General features: G+C 43.3%; 1 protein-coding gene across 1 annotated transcript; it reads right to left on the bottom strand.

The window, feature by feature from the left end:
- Positions 1–466: 466 nt before the first annotated feature.
- LOC133642166 (uncharacterized protein K02A2.6-like) lies at positions 467–1,567 on the bottom strand. The gene has a single exon (XM_062036235.1). It carries the CDS (start codon positions 1,565–1,567, stop codon positions 467–469), a length of 1,101 nt encoding a protein of 366 aa, XP_061892219.1.
- Between the last annotated feature and the right edge of the window lie 20,427 nt (positions 1,568–21,994).

Genomic DNA, 21,994 nt, shown 5'->3' on the forward strand with positions numbered 1-21,994 from the left:
GGGAGCTGGTGTAGACGTTAGACAGCTTTATTGCCACACACCGAACGGAAGTTCAACCCAACATATATGAACCCACCTGGCACTCCCCCTGGTGGTCACTGGGTGTAACCATGCAGACAAAACATACAGCTCAATACACAACATCCCTCCCCACTTATTCAGATTTGCACCTACCTAAAACCACCCCTATTAACCCCAGCCTATAAAAACAGACTAGGCCATAAGCACTTAGAACGTGTGTTATGTGCAAAATGATGCTTTGTGCGAATCGGCGGTGTAACCATAAAATACATTGAAATACCCACTTAGGGGGCTATTATAAATAGGGAACTCAAACTTAAACACATACATGCTTACTGAGGCCGGGGGGTAGACTACCCCCGAACCTCGGAGTCAGTCAACGGGGATTATTCTGCCCCAAAACGTGACATGACTCTCTAACAACCCACGCCCCCCAGTTCAGAGATTAAGGCGGTCTGGAGCTCTGGTAACCCGGAGTGGATACCTCCGGCCTGGCGTGCCAACATCCGCTGTCCGTCTGGGTGACCCTCCTGGCTCGGGGGCGACTGTCCCGGTTCCCAGAGCATCCCCTCTTGCCGGAGAAGGGGGGGGGAGCAACCGGCTGGGCCCCAATTGTCAGTTCACTCGGCACAGCTGGTTGCTCTGGACCAGTGGGAACCAAAAGCGCACGGTCACCGGCTCTCATCTGCTCTGTGTGACGTCTCCAGAGTGCGCCTGCCCCCACATCCACGGAGTAGGATACCGGTCCCTCTTGTGATGCCACCAGTCCTGGCATCCACTTCTCCTCCCCCCGTCGATAATCACGCACCAGCACGGCCTCCCCCACTGCAAACCGTCTGTCCTTAGCCACCAGATCTCTGCATTCTCGTTGGCCCTCCTGCGCCAGCTCCACCGTAGCCGACACGTTCGGCTTCACAAGGTCCAAGCGAGAGCGGAGCCGACGGCGCAGGAAGAGCATAGCCGGAGACTCACTCGTCGTCATGTGAGGCGCATTCCTGTAGCTGAGTAAAAATGCCTCCACTCGATGTTGCAGCGTAAATGTTCCCCTAGACGCTTTCAATGAACGCTTCAGCGTCTGCACAAAACGCTCTGCTTGACCGTTCGTGGCGGGGTGAAACGGCGCTGACCTTTTGTGCTTCACTCCGTTTGCCCGGAGAAATGCCCCGAGAAATGCCCCGAACTCTGCCGCTGTGAATTGTGGCCCATTGTCACTAACCAGTGTCTCTGGTACTCCGTTGCGGGCAAACATACTCCTCAGGGCCTGTACAGTCTTCTCCGTCGTCGTCGTTTTCATCACCTGTACTTCCGGCCACTTAGAGTACGCATCTACCACCACCAAGAACATGTGTCCTTCGAACGGCCCCGCAAAGTCCACATGGATCCGTTGCCATGGAGATCCCGGCCACGGCCAGGTGTGCAGTGGGGAGAGCGCCGGGTTCTTTTGGTTCCGTTGACACGTAGAGCATGTCCTGGCCTGCTGTTCAATCTGGGCGTCTAACCCCGGCCACCAGACATGGCTCCGTGCAATGGCCTTCATCTTGACCATGCCCGGGTGCCCGGCATGTAGTTCCTTCAGAAGCTGCGGTCTCAACGCTGGAGGCACCACCACTCTACTGCCCCATAGCAAACACCCCTGGATCACCGTCAGTTCGTCTCGTCGCATGTAGAAGGGTGCCAACGTGTCATTCTGCCCAACTGTTCCAACAAACTGGCCTGACACTACCATATCTACTACCCTAGAGAGCACTGGGTCATATTTAGTTCCCTTCCTAATATCTTCACTGTCCACTGGGAGTGTCTCAAGGTGATGTACTGTCACCCTATCTACTGCGTCTGGCTTTTCCCCATGCGCTACCTGCAGTGGCAACTGTGAGAGACCATCTGCATTCCCATGATCTGCTGCTTTCCTGTATTGGATTGTGTAGTTGTGTGCCGCTAACACTAACGCCCACTGCTGCAGTCGTGCGGCCGCCATAGGTGGCGTCGTCTTACTGGGACTCAATATACTTGTCAGCGGTCTGTGATCTGTGAGTAGTGTAAAATGGCACCCGTACAAATAGGCGTGGAATTTACGTACCCCAAAAATAATTCCCAGCGCCTCCCTTTCAATCTGAGCATAATTTTGCTCTGCCTTGCTCAGTGTCCTAGAGGCAAAGGCTATGGGTCTCTCCTCACCACCGGGCATCACGTGCGAAAGTACCGCGCCCACCCCATACGCCGACGCGTCACACGCTATCCGCAGGGGCAACCTGGGGTCATAATGCGTTAGCACCTTTTCTGATTGCAAATGGTCTTTTGCTGCCTTAAAGGCTTTCTCACACTCTGGTGACCACTTCCATGCCACTCCGGTGTGCAACAGCTCATGTAACGGGCTGAGCATGGTTGCCATGTTTTTAACAAAACGCCCATAATAGTTTATCAGGCCCAAAAAAGAACGGAGCTGACTCACATTAATGGGGGCTGGGGCCTCCGCTATGGCCTTAAGCTTCTCTGGGGACTTATGTAGCCCTTTTTTATCAATGACATGCCCCAAATATTCTAATGAACTCTTGAAGAATTCACATTTCTCCTTCTGTACTCGCAAACCGAATTTTCCCAATCGGCCCAACACTGCATCTAAGTTTTTTAGGTGATCTGCATCGTTCTCCCCAGTCACCAAAATGTCGTCCAGGAAACAATGGACGTTGGGGAGGCCCTGCAACAATTGGTCTATGACTCGCTGAAAGATTGACGGCGCAGAGGTGATCCCGAAGGGAAGACGGTTATAGCAAAACATTCCCTTCTGCGTGGTAATGGTCAGATATTTACGGGAGCTTTCCTGAACCGGCACCTGTAAATATGCGTTCGCCAGATCTAATTTGCTGAAACGCTGCCCCCCTGCTAGCGATGCGAAAAGATCTTCTATCCTCGGAATGGGGTAGTGTTCAGCACAAAGCGCGGGATTCAAGGTCACTTTAAAATCTCCGCATATACGTACTTTCCCATTTTTTTTTACAATGGGTACAATTGGAGTAGCCCATTCACTAAACTGTACTGGAGACAGTACGCCCCCCTGTTCCAAACGCTCTAATTCCTCCTCCACCTTCGGCCGAAGTGCATACGGCACCGCCCGTGCTTGGAAGAACTTCGGTTGATGCACCGGCTTGAGGGTTAACGCCACCTCAAAGCCCTTTAGTGTACCTAGACCTTCTTGGAACACCCTGGCATGGCTGTCTAGTACTGTCGCCATTGTGCGGTCTTCCTGTATGGGATGTGTAGCTCGAATAGTTTTAATCATTGTCCAATCTAACTTTACTTTTCGCAACCATTCTCGTCCAAAAAGAGAGAGAGCGTCACCCTTAACCACATACAGGGGGAGACGTGCCCGTTGTTTGTTGAGACGCACGTCTACTTTTATTACCCCCAAGGGTGTCATAACCTGCCCTGTATACGATCTCAACAGTAGGTTGGTGGTACGGAGGCGTAACTGGCTAAATTTAGCATTGTATAGTTTTTCTGAAATGATCGACACTGCCGCACCTGTGTCTAACTCAATTTTAATAGTTTCCCCCTCCCCCTGATCTCTCTTATGAAATCTATATCTCTCCGCTATCACTATGGGCTTTGGGGAGAAATGTGCTTGCAACAATGTCACTACCTCATCATACGTTTTCGTGCCCGGCTTCTCTGGGGCGATGAGGCTGCGCAGTAGACCGTACGTCGCCGGTACCATCACGCTGAAAAACACCGGCAGCTTCCTCCCCTCATTCAGTCCATTTGCTGCCACGAAGTGCTCAAACCTCTCCACGTATGTCGACCACTGCTCCGTCGACTCATCAAAGGCGTCCATCTGTCCCAGGATGCCCGCCATGCTCGCAGGTCGTCCCGACGTGAGTCGTACCCCCGCTGCTATGTGGAGCTAATGCTAACAAAGCTAAGCTAACTCTAGCCATCGATAAACTCCGCGGATTCGCCGCCACCCGCCTCTTAATCCGTCGGCAGGCGCATCCCATCCTCGTCGCCAATTATTGTATACTGACTGTTAGTATGTAACACTAACAGTCATACTCATATTTCACCTTATCTATGTAATCACGAGAGCCGAGTCGGGAGCTGGTGTAGACGTTAGACAGCTTTATTGCCACACACCGAACGGAAGTTCAACCCAACATATATGAACCCACCTGGCACTCCCCCTGGTGGTCACTGGGTGTAACCATGCAGACAAAACATACAGCTCAATACACAACAGTACAGTTTATCCACAACAAGACAAGCTTGTTGTCCTTTCTGCCTAAAGGACTTCATAATTGGAATTAACTTACGTCCTTTCTCGACCACCTCGATTGGGTATTGGCTGGTCATGAAGAATTTAGTACCTTTCAGTCTTCTGGAGAGAGCAAGCACTCCGTCTTTGCATTTGGAGTTAGTAAACTTTACAAGCATCATCCTCCTTGCGTTTGCCAATCCTGTGTGCTCGTTCCATCTGGATCCTCTTGACTTCTTCCTCTGGGATGCCGAGTTTCTCCTTCAGAAAGGCTCTGACGAGGTTCTCCGCGATGCTGTAAGTTTCTCCTCCATCTCCACTAATCCCCATGATCAGCAGGTTGTCCCACATGCTCCTGCAGCGGAGTTCCAACAAGTCCGCCTTTAATTTCTCGTTCTCCGTTGTCAGTCTAGTAGTTTCAAGTTTCAGGCTTGTTAACTCAACTTTAAGCATTGTCTGTTCCTTTTTTATCTCCACCATTTCAGCGTGATTGTACTCGACTGATTTTTTCAGTTCTGAGACGTCAGTTTTTAGTTCATCCAAAATGTCCAGTTTTCTAAATTTTTCAACCATAGCTTGCAACATTTTTCGATCGTCTGGAGTAAACGTTGCATTTTCGTCCAAATCACTAGAGGACAATTGATCACGGACACGTTTAGATTCCTTGGATCCGCGTTGTGGCATGGTTGCAGGGGAACAATGGGTCACTCGGCGTTCGAGGCACCTTATCTTCAGCCAAATCACCCTCGTGAGGAGTATATATCTCACCAATTGCAGAGAGGTGGATATATATAACGAAAACGACTTCAAATCTTGTGTCACTGGCGCGTTTATGCCATTTATAACATTACATACTGGGACTTGTGTAGAGACGGTCTCAGCTCACGTTGCTCACGGCGGCCATTTTCCAATTGGTTGGTGTTTGTATAATGAGTCACAATTGGCTGAGGTTAGGGCTAAACATTACGGATTGGCCAATCAGAGGCAACATAAGGTGGGTCATCGAAACCAGAAAGCAAAGTCATAACAGACGGAGTCAGAGAAATTGGGGCGCTTCAAGCTAATGACTAAAAAAAAAAGAAACAATGAAAATGAAATGAAAAATGAAAATGGCCGATGGATTCTTTCCCGCAGTTTAGACAAATGAATGCCCCAAACCTTACTTTTAGTTGTTTACTCTGTAAACCAAAATCATAACTGCTCCCTTCATCTAAGACGCCCAACACAAATTTAGGAACACACATTAAAGTGAGTCGAGTTCATGAAAAGTTTTACTGCACATAACCATTACCAACTGTTCCCAAACAACACACTAGTCATTGTTTTGTTTTTTGTCAAGATGTAGATAGATGCTGTTTTTTTTTTTTTTTTTTACTGTAGTTAGAGAAAATGAATAACATAGGGGTGGGCCAAAAAAAAGACAAGGTAAAATAAATACATACAGTAGGGTGTGGGGACCCCTAGAGGTAGTTGTAGGTTGTCCCCAGCTAAATGACAGGTAGTTAACATTAAAGGACCCTTATTGGGTCCATTTGTACACTCTCAGTTACATTAACATTGATTTGGGCCCATAGATATAAATTGTTATGATCCGCTGCCCGGATCATATTTCGGTTTACGTTTTGTAGTCATTTGTGTTTTTCAGCTAGTCTTGGACTCCTTTTTAGTATCTGTTTATGCACCTGTGTTTGTTACCATAGCAACTGATTACTTTCACCTGCCGCGGGTGTTCCCGACGCGCACTTGTTTTTCATTATTGTCTTCGTTATATAAGCCTGCCTTTTCATTCAGTCTGTGTTGCATCGTAGTTTGTGTTCACACAACAGTTGACGACTTTTGTTTCCTGCTCTTTAGCGACTAGTTTTCACACTAGGCTATTTTGGCTTGCTAGCTCCCACGCTAGTCTTTTGGTTTTGTACTTTAAGTGCTATTAGCACGTGTTTATATTCTGATTTATGCTTTAATAAATAATTTCGTACCTGCAAGCTGTGTCCGAAGCCCGTCTGCATCTCTGAGAGAACGAACACCCGCACCCGGTCGTCACAGTACGATGCAACCAAGAAGAAGTTCTCTCGCTGCGGGCATGTCAGAGGAAGATGAAGGTACGTGGATGGTGTTGCGAGCGATGGAGGTGGAGACTCTTCGCTATTCCCCCTCGGAGCGCCAGGACCTGTTATGGGGTCCTAACGAAGAGCTGGTCCCAATCCACTCCGTTTGGCCCGAGGACATTGCCCCACCGCAGTACCGGACGCGTCAGCGAAGACGGAAGCCGCCCAAGAGGTCTTCAATTCGCTACCAAGACGCGCCACTTCCTCAGACTCCTCCACCGGAACACAGCCATCAGCAGGCAGCCCAGGATTCACCTCTTCAAATGTCTGGTAATTCCATCAACCACTCTACCAAGGTGTACTCTGACTGGCCTGTCAATCACTGGGACTTCAGCCATGACGTCATTCCGTCTGCGCCCCCTGATGACACGCTCCTTGATGACGTTGACCTGTCCGTTTTTGATGACGTCAGAGACAAAGACATTTTTTTAAATTTTGTTAATTCTTATTGTCAGCCATTTAAGAGTGACGCTAATAGAATTAAACATATTCTGGACATTTTTTTAAGATGTAAACCTGGTCAGTCCCAGTCACCTGACTTTCAAGCTCTACCTACAGTGACTTTGGTTCCGCCCCCAGTGACTTTTACTCCGCCCACAGCACAGATTTTTTCACCCTGTGCTCTCACCCAGTCTCTAGTGGGGGATGCAAATAGACAATTTAGAGGGGAGGATTCTTCCCCCCACCTGACCTCCATCCACCCACCCCTAAAGACTGTTCCAGACTGCACAGAACGCGTCTGGGATCCGCTTCTTGAGGGGGGGGCTAGTGCGGGGAGCTGTGCTATGGAGGTAGCACAGCTGCGCCCTGCCAAGCCGCAACCCCCGGCCAGGCCACCTCCGCCTAAATTACAACCAGCACCTGACCCCAGACTGGTTTCCGCACCAGCACCTGACCCCAGACTGGTTTCCGCACCAGCACCTGACCCCAGACTGGTTTCCGCACCAACACCTGACCCCAGACTGGTTTCCGCACCAGCACCTGACCCCAAACCGGTTTCCGCACCAGCACCTGACCCCAGACTGGTTTCCGCACCAGCACCTGACCCCAGACTGGTTTCCGCACCAGCACCTGACCCCAGACTAGTTTCCGCACCAGCACCTGACCCCAGGGCGACGACAGCGACTCCTGCTGCCACGGCGACGACAGCGACTCCTGCTGCCACGGCGACGACAGCGACTCCTGCTGCCACGGCGACGCCGACTCCTCCTGCTGCGACGCCGACTCCTCCTGCTGCCACGGCGACGCCTCCTGCTTCCACGGCGACGCCTCCGGCTTCCACGGCGATGCCGCCTCTTGTTTCCATGGCGACGACGCCTCCCACAGCTTCCACGCCTGCTTTGCCGATGACGTGCCGACATCCTCGTGCCCGGCGGGCCGCACCTCGGCGCCGCCCACCTCCTCGTGTCCGGCGAGCCGCACCACGGCGCCGGCCACCTCCTCGGCTATGGACTTTTTATGGACGCCTTTGGCGCCAACAGCAGCGACACCCAAGACTTTGTTGCCGGACTCAGAGGCTGCTGAACTTCTGGCGCCAATTACGCCCACCATCTTGGCGTCCACAAATGTGGCCTTTCCGTGGTCGCCCGCCTCGCCTGCGGCAGCGACTTTCCATTCGCCGCCGCCACCTGACTCGTCCCCGTTGGATTCGGGGACACGTGGCCTGGCGACCCTCCGCCAATTCCTCCCTCCTCCCTCCCTTGACTTGTGAACTGCCTTGTAGTCCGGGGGGGGGGGATTTTTTAGTTTTTCCAGGGGACATCTGGGATCTGTCCCTTAAGGGGGGGGGGGGGGTACTGTTATGATCCGCTGCCCGGATCATATTTCGGTTTACGTTTTCTAGTCATTTGTGTTTTTCTGCTAGTCTTGGACTCCTTTTTAGTATCTGTTTATGCACCTGAGTTTGTTACCATGGCAACTGATCACTTTCACCTGCCGCAGGTGTTCCCGACGCGCACCTGTTTTTCATTATTGTCTTCATTATATAAGCCTGCCTTTTCATTCAGTCTGTGTTGCATCGTAGTTTGTGTTCACACAACAGTTGACGACTTTTGTTTCCTGCTCTTTAGCGACTAGTTTTCACACTAGGCTATTTGGCTTGCTAGCTCCCACGCTAGTCTTTTGGTTTTGTACTTTAAGTGCTATTAGCATATGTTTATTTTCTGATTTATGCTTTAATAAATAATTTCGTACCTGCAAGCTGTGTCCGAAGCCCGTCTGCATCTCTGAGAGAACGAACACCCGCACCCGGTCGTCACAGAAATGCTGTTAAAATGAAGCTTTGATGTAGCAAGCTACTTTTGCCGTGTAGCTTGCTACAATTCACTGGGGGTAGCTTCCTCTGTAGCTTAGCCACTTTTAATCGAGAGTAACTTGTAGCTTAGCTTGCCCAACACTGCAAAAAATCACTGGCAAATGTCACTTCAAAATACAGCCTGAAAGAGATCTTTGGATAAAACAGGTATCAAGTTTTGTTCAAGGTGGCGACTTGTCCAGGGTATACCCCGCCTTCCGCCCGAATGCAGCTGAGATAGGCTCCAGCACCCCCGCGACCCCGAACGGGACAAGCGGTAGAAAAACGGATGGATGGATGGAAGTTTTGTTCAAATAAATGACATGCATTCAGGTAAAAATGTTTACAAACGTTCCTAGATGACATTCTGACAATACAATTGCATATGTGTACAAATATTGATTAAATCTAAAGGCTTAGTGGCCACATGCGTGGACAGCACCTTTTAGCTCTTATTTCCAAAATTGTGTACACTACTGAATTGGGGCTTATGGCCGCTTATGTGAACACTTATACTGCTATCTGGTGGTGTCAGAAGAGTATAACATACAATGGAATTTGGAAAAAAAAGTGTAAAAATAAAAATGAGCATGTCACTACACATGAAGTACACGTTTGTGTACTTATGGACTAAGTACATCATATCAAAAGATGATTCTTAGTTTTTATTCTAATTAGGGTCCAATAAGCCCAAATAGCAAAGAGAAATAAAAAAAGCATGTAAACAAACAGCTTGGGCCTTAAAGGCCTACTGAAATGAATTTTTTTTATTTAAACGGGGATAGCAGATCTATTCTATGTGTCATACTTGATTATTTCGCGATATTGCCATATTTTTGCTGAAAGGATTTAGTATAAAACAACGACGATAAAGATCGCAAATTTTGGTATCTGATAAAAAAAAGGCTTGCCCCTACCGGAAGTAGCGTGACGTAGTCGGGTGAACATATCCACAAAGTTCCCTATCGTTTACAATGATGGCCGCCAGAAGTGAGAGAGATTCGGACCGAGAAAGCGACGATTTCCCCATTAATTTGAGCGAAGATGAAAGATTTGCGGATGAGGAAAATGCAAGTGAAGGACTAGTGGGGAGTGGAAGCGATTCAGATAGGGAAGATGCTGTGAGAGCCGGGGGTGACCTGATATTCAGCTGGTAATGACTACAACAGTAAAGAAACACAAGACATATATATATACTCTATTAGTCACAACACAACCAGGCTTATATTTAATATGCCACAAATTAATCCCGCATAAAAACACCTAGGTGTTTGTTATGCTAGCTCCTAGATCCTAGCTACTAGCTCGAGCTAGTTATAGCTCGAGCGGGTTATATGGACGGGATCCCGTATATATAACCCGCCAATACAATTCAAACACCTGCACAACACACACACTCACTCAGCCCAAAGAACTGTTCACATAACCCAAGGTTCATAAAGCTTATATATTTAACCAAAGTTACGTACATGACACGCACGTACGGCAAGCAATCAAATGTTTGGAAGCGCGCGGGTGGGACCTGATATTCAGCTGGGAATGACTACAACAGTAAATAAACACAAGACATATATATACTCTATTAGCCACAACACAACCAGGCTTATATTTAATATGCCACAAATTCATTCCGCATAACAAACACCTAGGTGTTTGTTATGCTAGCTCCTAGCTCGAGCTAGTTATAGCAAGCGATCAAATGTTTGGAAGCACAGCTACGTACTCACGGTATAGCGTCTGTGTATCCAAATCAAAGTCCTCCTGGTTAGAGTCTCTGTTGTCCGAGTTCTTCGATCTTAACTGCATCTTTCGGGAATGTAAACAAACACTGGCTATGTTGTGTTGCTGACTTCCCTCGCAAAATATCCGCTTCGCACCAACAACTTTCTTCTTTGCTTGCTCAGCTTCTTTCTCCATAATGCAATGAATGTCCAGAATACTGTGGAATAATGAGATGAAAACAGAGCTATTTCGTATTGGCTTCAATGGGGAAGCCATACCTCTGTTAAACTGGCTACGTCACGCGCATACGTCATCATACCGAGACGTTTTCAAGCGGAAGTGTGGCGGGAAATTTAAAATTGCACTTTATAAGTTAACCCGGCCGTATTGGCATGTGTTGCAATGTTAAGATTTCATCATTGATGTATAAACTATCAGACTGCGTGGTCGGTAGTAGTGGGTTTCAGTAGGCCTTTAAGAGGTTAATCATGATTAATCCAAATTCCACAATGGGATGAATCTGATTAAAATATTTGACAGCCCTAGTTTAAAGGCAAAATTAAATAGTATTCATCACAGTATGCTTAAGAGAATGTTTCTTTTTTAGGGAGTAGGGGAAATCATGTTCTGAGAGGTGACTTTATCGTGCCACATTAAAAAATACAACAACAAAAAAAGAGCTTTAGACGTCTAAATAAATCTAAATGAAAAAATAAGACTAATTTCAAGCTTGAAACTTTTTTAAGGTAATTTTTATTGGAGTTTTTGGAAGGAACAGATATACATAGACTTGAAAATTTTTTTTAATAAAGATATCTTAGTGTTTGTTAAACTTAAGAGATAGGAAACATTTTTTTTAATAAAAAAAAATAAAACAAATATTATTTATATACAGAATATTACGGCTGTCAAAGTTAACACGATAATAACGCGTTAACTAAGCATTTAAATCACGGCACTCATTTTTTTAACTGGCGATTAACGCAAACACTTCCTTTTTGACACTCGAGCTGTTCCGTAGCGCAGGGGACTTGGCTGCAGTTCGCTTGCTACTGATGAGCCACAAGCGAGCCGAAATTAACAAAGGAAAGTCTACCTTATGTAATTATCATGTTCAAAGCCATGGCAAGTTGTTCTCCCGACAAAAAAGGACTCTTTTTCGCCATGAGAAGAGGCGACATCCCTGCAGCAAACGCCTGCTGCGTGCTTCGTTCTAGAGGTGGGTGGTGCTTCACTTCCGTGTTAAAAACAGAACAAAATGATATTATGTAAGGAAAAATATATACGTTAATACTATACTTAATAATAACAGATTTGTTTTTAAATGTATAATCACATTTTTCTGGCTTTTAAAGAACATATGCGTCATAGCAAATGATGCAATGATGTCATATCGACCACGCCCTTAAGCACGCCCCCCTCGCCACAGGTATTTTGACAATTTAGGGGAAACCCTGACATTAAAAAAAAAAAGTTCTTGCATTGTGATCATGCTTTGTCAAATATGTTTTGTAAAGTTAGTCTGTGATATTTGCACCTAAAGAAATGCTAGTACAGCAGTTAAGCAATATGAGTGGGGTGGGAGGGTGGGGATTCTGGCTGGCTGAAATATTGTGTACATTTTATAACATGTTCTAGTCGAGTCCTCAATTACAGAATGATGAGCAGGTTCAATATTACATTTTAATAATTAATACGAGAAGGTTAAAACATTGTCATGCAGCAATATAAAGACCATTAACTTGTACAACATGTAATGTACAAAATATCAGAAGCATTTATTCCGGTAGAAATATCCCAAATTACAGCTGGCCAGTAGGCTAAATCAACAAAGGGCTGCACAATTAATCTAATTTTAATTGTGATCACGATTGACATTAACATTCAAAAAGCAGGCTCCGCTGCTCATTGCCGTTGTTAGGCCTATTTTAGGGGGGCTCTAGCCTCCCTAAAATATTTTTAAGCCCACCTAAATAATTTGGTGTTATATTTTCTTTTTTCTTTTCTTTTTTTTACAAATACATGCCGACATATTTATTACAAAGTGGCCCGAATATGAGTTTAAATAAATAATCATATAACCTGTCATTATTCACTCAGTTTCCCCTCACTTCATAGCGTAAGGTAGAGAGCCCCTTTAGTGCGTCGGTATCCAATTCATTCCACTTGTTCATATAGAAAATGCCCACATCACTCAAAATCCAATCCACATTTTCTCTGCGACCTTGCTTGCGGACCTGCAGGTGTGTAGCTTTGAAGCACACAGCGCTGCAGAACAAGAACATGAATGGATGCAAAATGGACATAAGAAACTTTTTCAAAAAAGTAAGTATTCATCACTGCTTGTAGTAAAATGTATTAGCTCCACTTAACACTAGGTCTGTGTTTGACAAATAAAAACCTGTCTAGCACACTATAGACAACTTCTGTGCACGTCGTACATTTTTTGTTTTGCAGTCAAAAGTTACATTCCCGCTCTAAAACAATGCTGCTACTTAGTTAGCTAGTTAGCCTGAAATGCATCATGAAGGTCCTGGTTATTTATAAAGTTAAATGTGCACTCTTTTTTTACCATTTGCTATCTTTGGGGTTACTTTCTTCTGGAGCATCAGCTGTGTTTCTCACTTTACACATAGAGGAGAACAGGAGCTGAGCTCATTCACGTATGACTATCATCAGTAGATAATAATAATAATCACTCCACAACCCCTATTGACCTGTAGGAGTCAGGGCAGAGGAGCACAGAAAGTGAGAGGGGAGAGGCCTCTACTGGAAAGGTGAGTAGAAGAATAATGATACATATAAATAAATATTTAAAAAAAATTTTTTTAAATGGCTTATCAATAAGCCATTTGTTTTATTTATTTCTGGGTGGATCATGTTGACTATTGGTCCTCCTAATTGTCAATCATTCTGGTGATGTTACGTAAGGACATATATATATATATATATATATATATATATATATATATATATATATATATATATATATATATATATATATATATATATATATAATTTATTTATGTAATAGATTGTATTTGTAATCTACTTTACATTTGATTCCGAATCTCAAAGTGCTACAAAATTACAACCATTGCCGTTGTTAGGCCTATTTTGGCATTGTAATAAATAAATAAATAAAAAATGGCTTATCGATAAGCCATTTGTTTTATTTGATATATATATACAGTGTATATATATATGTGTCCTTACGTAACATCACCAGAATGAGTGACAAGTATACCTTTACGTCTTTCATATATATATATATATATATATATATATATATATATATATATATATATATATATATATATATATATATATATATATATATATATATATATATATATATATATATATAAGAAAAACCCAGACACCATCTTTGTAGTCATTTTTCTCCTGCATGGACATCCGTCTTCCTTTTCAATGAGTGAAGCTGCACAAAACCTTGTGTTTGTAATTGTAAATAATTTAGTTTTTAAGTTTTGTGTTTCTTGTAGAATCTATATAAAGTAATATACATTAGCCTATTGTTAAAATAATGAAAAAAAAACATCATTAAATATATTTGTTTTATTGTATTGTTACATTAATAGCTGTTGTATTATTATAGGATGGCTTGTTAAAATTTTTATAGGATTTTCAGAGGAAGGAAAAACCAAGACATTAAATATAAAATGTAAAATGAATAAATACATAAAAAGAAAAAGAAAAAAAATGACATCGTCCCGGGGAGCATTTCATTTCGTCCCGTGCATTTATTTTTAATAATAATAATAACAATGAATAATTTCCAAGTCTTTGTTAGCCGTTTCTGAAGTTTTGTGCTCGTGCGCTACGTTCGCTCGCATCCTGTGCATCTCCTGGGGGCTAAGCCCCCCTTTCCTTAAAAGCTAGTGACGCCCCTGCCGCTGCTGATCAATTCAAGCACTTTCATAACCAACGTCAGTCAACCACCAGGGGGCGACAGAAAGATGGTGAACTCAATGTGAGAGTGAGTAAGAGTGAATCAGAACGGAGGATGATTGACAGTCACAGTTGATCATCAGGTCGCCTGTAGTTCATGAAAATAATTAGGATAAATAAATACATTATTACATCGGTGCCCTTCTCTCCCGTAGAGTGAGCCACAGGGTGCCAACTGGTAGGGCTGGGCGATATGGACGAAAAAGTATATCTCGATATATTACTTGAACTCGATATTCGATATATATCTCCATATATTTTCCGGTGAAAATATTTATAAAGATATTCCTTTTTGAGTGATATTCAGTGAAATTGAAGTGAATGACAACTGTACTGTAGACAGTCAGTGGCACTGTATGTAAGAAGGTGCGCTTCTTTTATGTCTCTGTGAGAAAGAGAGACAAGAAAGAGTGAGAAAAGCATGTAGTGTAATGCCCCCAGCTAAAAGCAACTGCGTGAGAACGTATGCTCGAATACTAATTTTCTACATCGCACAGAGTCAAACCCGCCATACATCGAGTATATTTGACGTATCGCCCAGCCCTACCAACAGGTATGCATTTTAAACCTGGAACACGCCCGACGCCTTCTTGAGGCACCCTCCCGCTCGTTCCCTCACACCCGAAAATGCTCCCGCAACAAATGCCACAAGTTTCACGACAAAGTTGTGTTGGTGTGCACATTTAAACAAAGAAGCGAGTTGTAGAGACAGGTAACACGTTTTAAACACATCCCTTCTTAACTCAACCTCCATCGTTTGTCCGTGACGTAAAGCTAATAATCCAAATAGAGTTGGGGTTGCTCATAAAGCGGTCCACCCATTACCGGCGTTGAACATCTACAAAAGCAAGGGTGCCCAAAGTACAGACTACTGTAACAACAACCATGACACGCATAAATAATGAATGTAATAACATTTTATTTGGCAAACACATGTCCTACATATACTGTGAGGAATACAGTGTGTTCCTTGTAGTATCTTCCTTTTATCTATCATTTTAGTTTTTCACTAATGTTTGCACTTTATGATTGCATTCTGCAATGGCATATTTATTTTTAGTTAGCCCTTTGTCTTTTGTAAATTTTATTTTATAACTGATTCATTTGTTTTAGTTTCATTTTGGGGGCGTGGTTATTTACAGCTAGAATTCACCAACTCGAGTATTTCATATATATTTCATATATATTTCATATATATATATATATATATATATATATATATATATATATATATATATATATATATATATATATATATATATATATATATATATATATATATATATATATATATGTATGAAATACTTGACTTTCAGTGAATTCTAGCTATATATATATATATTTTATTTACATATAAATGAAAGAAATACTTGAATTTCAGTGTTCCGGTGGCTATCCATTAGATGGCAGTATTGTCCTGTTTAACTTCTCCGTTCATGATGAGTATATCATTTCGGCCACCGTGTTCAATGGAGAAGTCTGTTCTACAAAATTTACAGGCAACCTACACCTTCCCCTTCGAACTGTCCTGGATGAACTGAAATTCTTGTTTCCATTCGTTTTGGAACTTGCAAGCGTATTTCTTCATCTTGCTCGTCGACGGCGTCGCCATGTCTGTAATTTCCTCGTTCTTCTGCTTCGTCTCCTTGTGTGCGCAGTTGTGCGCTCTACTCTCTAAAAGACCTAGATGTTATGACGTCATTGGCAGGCAAGCTGTTTATATTGTGGGAAAGCGGACGTGAGAACAGGCTGTCCCCACTCAGTCTCAGGTCCGCATTTAACTGGAGGAGGCGTGGCCTCCAGCTCCGGCTGAATACCGGGAGTTTGTCGGGAGAAAATCTCTGCCGGGAGGTTGTCGGGAGAGGCGCTGAATACCGGGATTCTCCCGCTAAAAACGGGAGGGTTGGCAAGTATGGGGTAATGTCGGTAGCTGCATTGCTGAATGTAACTAATAAAGTAACTTGGAATCTAACTCAGTTACTTTTAAAATACACTAATCAGTAAAGTGACTAAGTTACTTTCTGAAGGAGTAATCAGTAGTTATTAATCAGATTAGTTTTTGAAGGTAACTGTGGCAACACTGCTCACGTGCAGTGATTTCTCCAGATTCTCTGAACATTTTGATGATATTACGGACCGTCGATGGTGAAATCCTTAAATTCCTTGCAAGAGCTAGTTGAAAAATGTTGTTCTTAAACAAGTTGCTCACACATTTGTTCACAAAGTGGTGACCCATTCTTGTTGGTGAATGACTGAGCATTTCATGGAAGCTGATTTTATACCCAATCATGGTTCCCACCTGTTTGTAATTATCAATGTTCTAAATCACAAGTGTCTCAAAGGGCCTGTTCACCTGTGGGATGTTCCAAATAAGTTTTTGATGAGCATTCCTCAACTTTCTCTGTCTTGTTTGCCACTTGTGCCAGCTTTTTTGAAACATGTTGCAGGCATCAAATTCCAAATGAGCTAATATTTGAAAAAAAATAACAACATTTTCCAGTTCGAACGTTGAGTATCTTGTCTTTGCAGTCTATTCAATTGAATTTAGTTTAAGAAGGATTTGCAAATCATTGTATTCTGTTTTTATTTACGATTTACACAACGTGCCAACTTCACTGGTTTTGGGTTTTGTATATAAATATATGAGTTTTTTTTCAATTTCCATATTTCCTTTACAATATCCAGCCACAGATTCCGAGTTGGAGGTTCGAGTTTGTACAAACATCCTGTGGTAGCTTTTTGAGAGGCGGGGGGAAAAAAAGGTATAAAACTTTTTTAATGGAAAATATTAATTCCTTTCAAAAATGAAGACAGCTCAATTGATTTTCTTAAAGAAAAACTTTCAACAAATACAAGTGCACTATAATGCAAACTCTGTCCAGGGAGTGACTGATTTTGGGAGGTGAAGAAGAAGGTTATGGTGGACTAGCACAACAACTGATGCTACGCTGGATAGTTTAGGGGTGGGAATTGAGTCTTAAGCGATGAGGCAAAGGAAATTACAAAATCCGTCGGGACGGAACAAGAGATGCACCCTTAGGGAGTGCCCCTCCCCCATCCCATACCGCCACCCTGACAGATGGAAGTGTGGGTGGGTTGATGGGCTTCAGGGATTAAAACACTGTTGTCCCCATTTTAGACCCTAAAGACTGTCACTCTTTGCAAGGTGGGGAGCATATGTGGCAATAATCACTGTGTGTGTGTGTGTGTGTGTGTGTGTGTGTGTGTGTGTGTGTGTGTGTGTGTGTGTGTGTGTGTGGTGAGTGCAGCCGGGTTAATGTCAATAAAAGCAAGGATGCTTCCCCTCCCTTGAACCCCCCTCTGCTCCATCCACCTTTATCCAATGAGCAAAGCAAGAGGTGGGTAGGGGATCATCTCAGTAACCTTAATTGAGCTCCTTTTAATTAATCAGCTCATCTGCAGAGGCTTGGTACCTGCAGCGGAACCCCCCCACCCCCCCACGTATCGCCTTTGCTTTACCCCCCCCCAAACACAACATCCCCACGCTGCTGCTGTGACATTGCGGTAATGAGGTAACACAACTACAATGTCATGGTAGTGTTGTGGAGACGTTATCTGTGGGAGCTCATCACACATGCTGATGATGATCCTGATCCCCTTCCATGTTTGTGTTCATAAGCTGCTGCACATCCTCTGAAAAACTCAACTGTAATTTGTGGACATTTTGTAGACGACCCTTAATGGCGGAAATAAAGGCTGAGTGTTCATGAAATACAGGAAATATCCAATATTGGTTCTCAGTATTATGCCAGTTTTAAAAAATACGTTGTTTAGATTTCTCAGAAATGCGAGCTACATTTCCAACCTGAAAGGTTTCATCTCAACTCTATTGATGAGACAAATGGATAGAAGGAATAGGACTAACCTGGAGGCACAACAAAAGTAGTACCTAAATAAATCGAGAGATGTCGGCTTAGTGAGGCTCTGAAGGGAAAAACACTCTTGAACTACTCAAAGTTTGTGTTTATTAAAACGTGCAAATGTGATAGCGCACCCAAAGATGATGTACTATGCTCTTGCACAGAAGAGAAGGGACGGCGTGGCGAAGTTGGTAGAGTGGCTGTGCCAGCAATTGGAGTGTTGCTGGTTACTGGGGTTCAATTCCCACCTTCTACCTTCCTAGTCACGTCCGTTGTGTCCTTGGGCAAGACACTTCACCCTTTGCCTCTGATGGCTGCTGGTTAGCGCCTTGAATGGCAGCTCCCGCCATCAGTGTGTGAATGTGTGTGTGAATGGGTGAATGTGGAAATACTGTCAAAGCGCTTTGAGTACCTTGAAGGTAGAAAAGCGCTATACAAGTATAACCCATTTATCATTTATCATTTAAGATAGTGTCCCTTAAAACCCATTCAAAACTGGCGGCCTGCTGGCAAATTGCGGCCCGCGAGACAACATTTTGTTGTCCCTACTTTATTATGAAAGTCTGATGTTGCGGCCCGCAAGTTTTATATGAATGGCACTTTACAGTGTTGTGAACTAACCTACCAATCACCGTGGGGTACATGGCTGTCGGGGGCGGGACATTGACTGGGCTTGATACAAACAGAGAAACAAGTTTCTTCCGTGCCCGCCTGGCTGCCAGTGCTTTGTTTCTATTCGGCGAACGTAGACATTCGTTCCAGAAAAAAATGTTTTTTGAGTTGCTGCCCAGCCGGACATTATATGTATATACTGTATGTCTCTCTCAGACAAAATAAATCAAAGTGATGCGTACGCAGCGGCATAAAAGAGAAGTAAGTGTGTCGACCTTTCTTGCTCACGCACAGACCGCACCTTACCCTGGACTCTGAACAGGCTAAGCAGTACAAAATGAACATATGTGCTAAAAATGTAAGTACGCATTGTTACCCTGAGTTGGTGAAGAAGAAAGGTCACGCACAATCAAGGCTGACCTTTATAGTTTCATGTTCTATTTGTTCCTAAGTGACTTTGACAATAATACTGTGACTCTGTGTATGTACAGTATGTGAGGTGTTAATGAGGACAAGCAGTATAAAAAATGGAAGGATAGTTTTAATGCACTGTCTTTAATTTCTCTTTATACATGTATTACAGTTAAGAACAGTATTGGTTGGTTGTTTTCCAGCAATGGGTAATTTTGAAAGGTTTGAAACGTCATTACTGTTACGGTCAGAGCTGTTGTGCGCCATCAGGAGAGAGATTTGTAAAATAAATTGTTTATAAACTGGTTGCTTTGTTGCTGTTGAACTGGTGAGTGAAATCATAAACTTTCCAAACGTGCTTTTGTAACATTATCCTTCTGCTGTGTGCGTGTTCTATTCTGAACAAAAATATAAATGCAACACTTTTGTTTTTGCTCCCATTTTTCAGGAGTTGAACTCAAAGATCTAAAAGTTTTACTATATGCTGATGTCAACGGTCTGAATGGAGTGGCCCATGGTGGGGGTGGGGTTACGGTGTGGGCCGGCGTATGTTATGGACAACGCACGCAAGTGCATTTTATTGATGGCATTTTGAATGCACAGAGATACAGTGATGAGATCCTGAGGCCCTTTGTTGTGCCATTCACCCGAGAACATCACCTCATGATGCAGCATGACAATGCATGGCCCCATGTTGCAAAGGTCTGAACACGATTCCTGGAAGCTGAAAACATCCCAGTTCTTGCATGGCAAGTGTACTCCCCGGACATGTCACCCATTGAGCATGTTTGGAATGCTGTGGATCGGCGTATACGACAATGTGTTCCAGTTGCTGCCAATATCCAGCAACTTTGCCCAGCCATTGAAGAGGAGTGGACCAACATTCCACAGGCCACAATCAACAACCTGATCAACTCTATGCAAAGGAGATGTGTTGCACTGTGTGAGGCAAATGGTGGTCACACCAGATGCTGACTGCTTTTCTGACATACTGTACTGTAGCATACATACTGTATGGAATATAGAATACTAGATAGAATATTAGATACTTGAGCACTGTGGAAGCCTGTTAATGGTAAAATAAATAAACATCCCTACTTGGCGAGTAGGCATTCTTGTTTAGATTTTCGTGCATTCTATAACAACGGAATGCTTAGACACTTTTTCCCCGGTTGCAGTAAACATGCAGCTCAAAGAGGTGTATTGTATCTAAAGTGCATCTGGAAAGAAATCAAAAATAGTTTATCACAGTAGTAAATGCAGTGGATTCCTACAAACCAACGAACTGTAAATAACCTAAATTACTATGGAATAATATGTAGAAAACACATTACTTAACTGTGAAAATAATGAAAAAATGTAAAATGCATTTGTAAATATTGTAATGTCACAAGCATGCAAACACTCTAAAATTAATGGTATTATTCTTTTTAAATTTAAGATTTTGTATTAAATTTACAACATAGGATGGTTAACCATTCAGCAAAAAACATACTGACATTTCTACAGAAAGAAGACGTTGCGTATATGGTATTTTTCCATCCATCCATCCATTTTCTACCGCTTCTCCTTATTGGGGTCGCAGGGGGTGCTGGAGCCTATCTCAGCTGCATTCGGGCGGTAGGCAGGGTACACCCTGGACAAGTCGCCACCTCATCGCAGGGCCAACATTGTATAAAATGTTGTTTTCAAGGAAAAACATACTTAATTTAAGTGTAACTAAGGCCCCAGGGAACTTGTTCCTGTTGACTTCTGCTGTATGTGGACATAAAGTATTATTGTTGATTGATCCTGGTCCCAACTTAAACGATTTAGTCTGCAGTATTTCATTTTGTGGTAAATCGATGCAGATCAGCTGTCCACTGGCTCTTGAACATGAATGTACCTATTTGTTTGGCTGGAGTCAACAGAAGAAAGCAATGGTAGATGGCAGCATCTAACTATACATGCCCATTGCACATGCGTAGTGCTGGCACAGCCTCTGTGACCCACACAGCAGACATAAAGTGAAAGCTGACAAAAAGTCAACTGCAGCCACACATGGGTGTTCTCGTGCTGGGAAGGTTCCCGTTTTCACACACTGGAACATCTCCTTCTTAACCTCATCCCAGAGTTTCAAAATAAGATCTTCAGTGTGTACAGGGTGCTCAGAACTAACGTAGAAACTAACTAATAAAAGCCATATGAAGAACATGAGTCAAATACTACTAATGAATTTGACTTATATAGCGCTTGTCTATCAACTAGATACTCAAAGTGCTCACAGAGAAGTGAGAACCCATCATTCATTCACTCCACATTCACATTGGTGGTGGTAAGCTACAAGTGAGGAGTTGGTTAAGTTTAGGACGAGGGTAAAAGAATGAGATTTGTCAATATCAAAATATTACGTTGAATCACTTTTTGGCAACCAAGAATACATAAATTTAATGAATACATCCAAACACTTTATTAATAGTTATTATGTGCATGAACAAAGAAAGGTTGATATTGTATGTATCTTTTTAAACAAGAAAGAGGTTTTAGCACATCAACATTGGATCAACAACAGTCCTGTACAATCTCATTAATACCATAAACATGTCCAACTCTTTCATTTTTCGGGCACGATAAAGGCTTGAATGATTTCAAGCACATGTCATTACAATACTCACCTATAGAAGTGTTTGTCTTACGTGTAGTAATCACTCGTGGACAGACGAAGCCCGAAACACCAGAAGCAACAAAT

Source organism: Entelurus aequoreus, linkage group LG02 (assembly GCF_033978785.1).
Source record: "Entelurus aequoreus isolate RoL-2023_Sb linkage group LG02, RoL_Eaeq_v1.1, whole genome shotgun sequence".
Lineage (NCBI taxonomy): Eukaryota > Metazoa > Chordata > Actinopteri > Syngnathiformes > Syngnathidae > Entelurus > Entelurus aequoreus.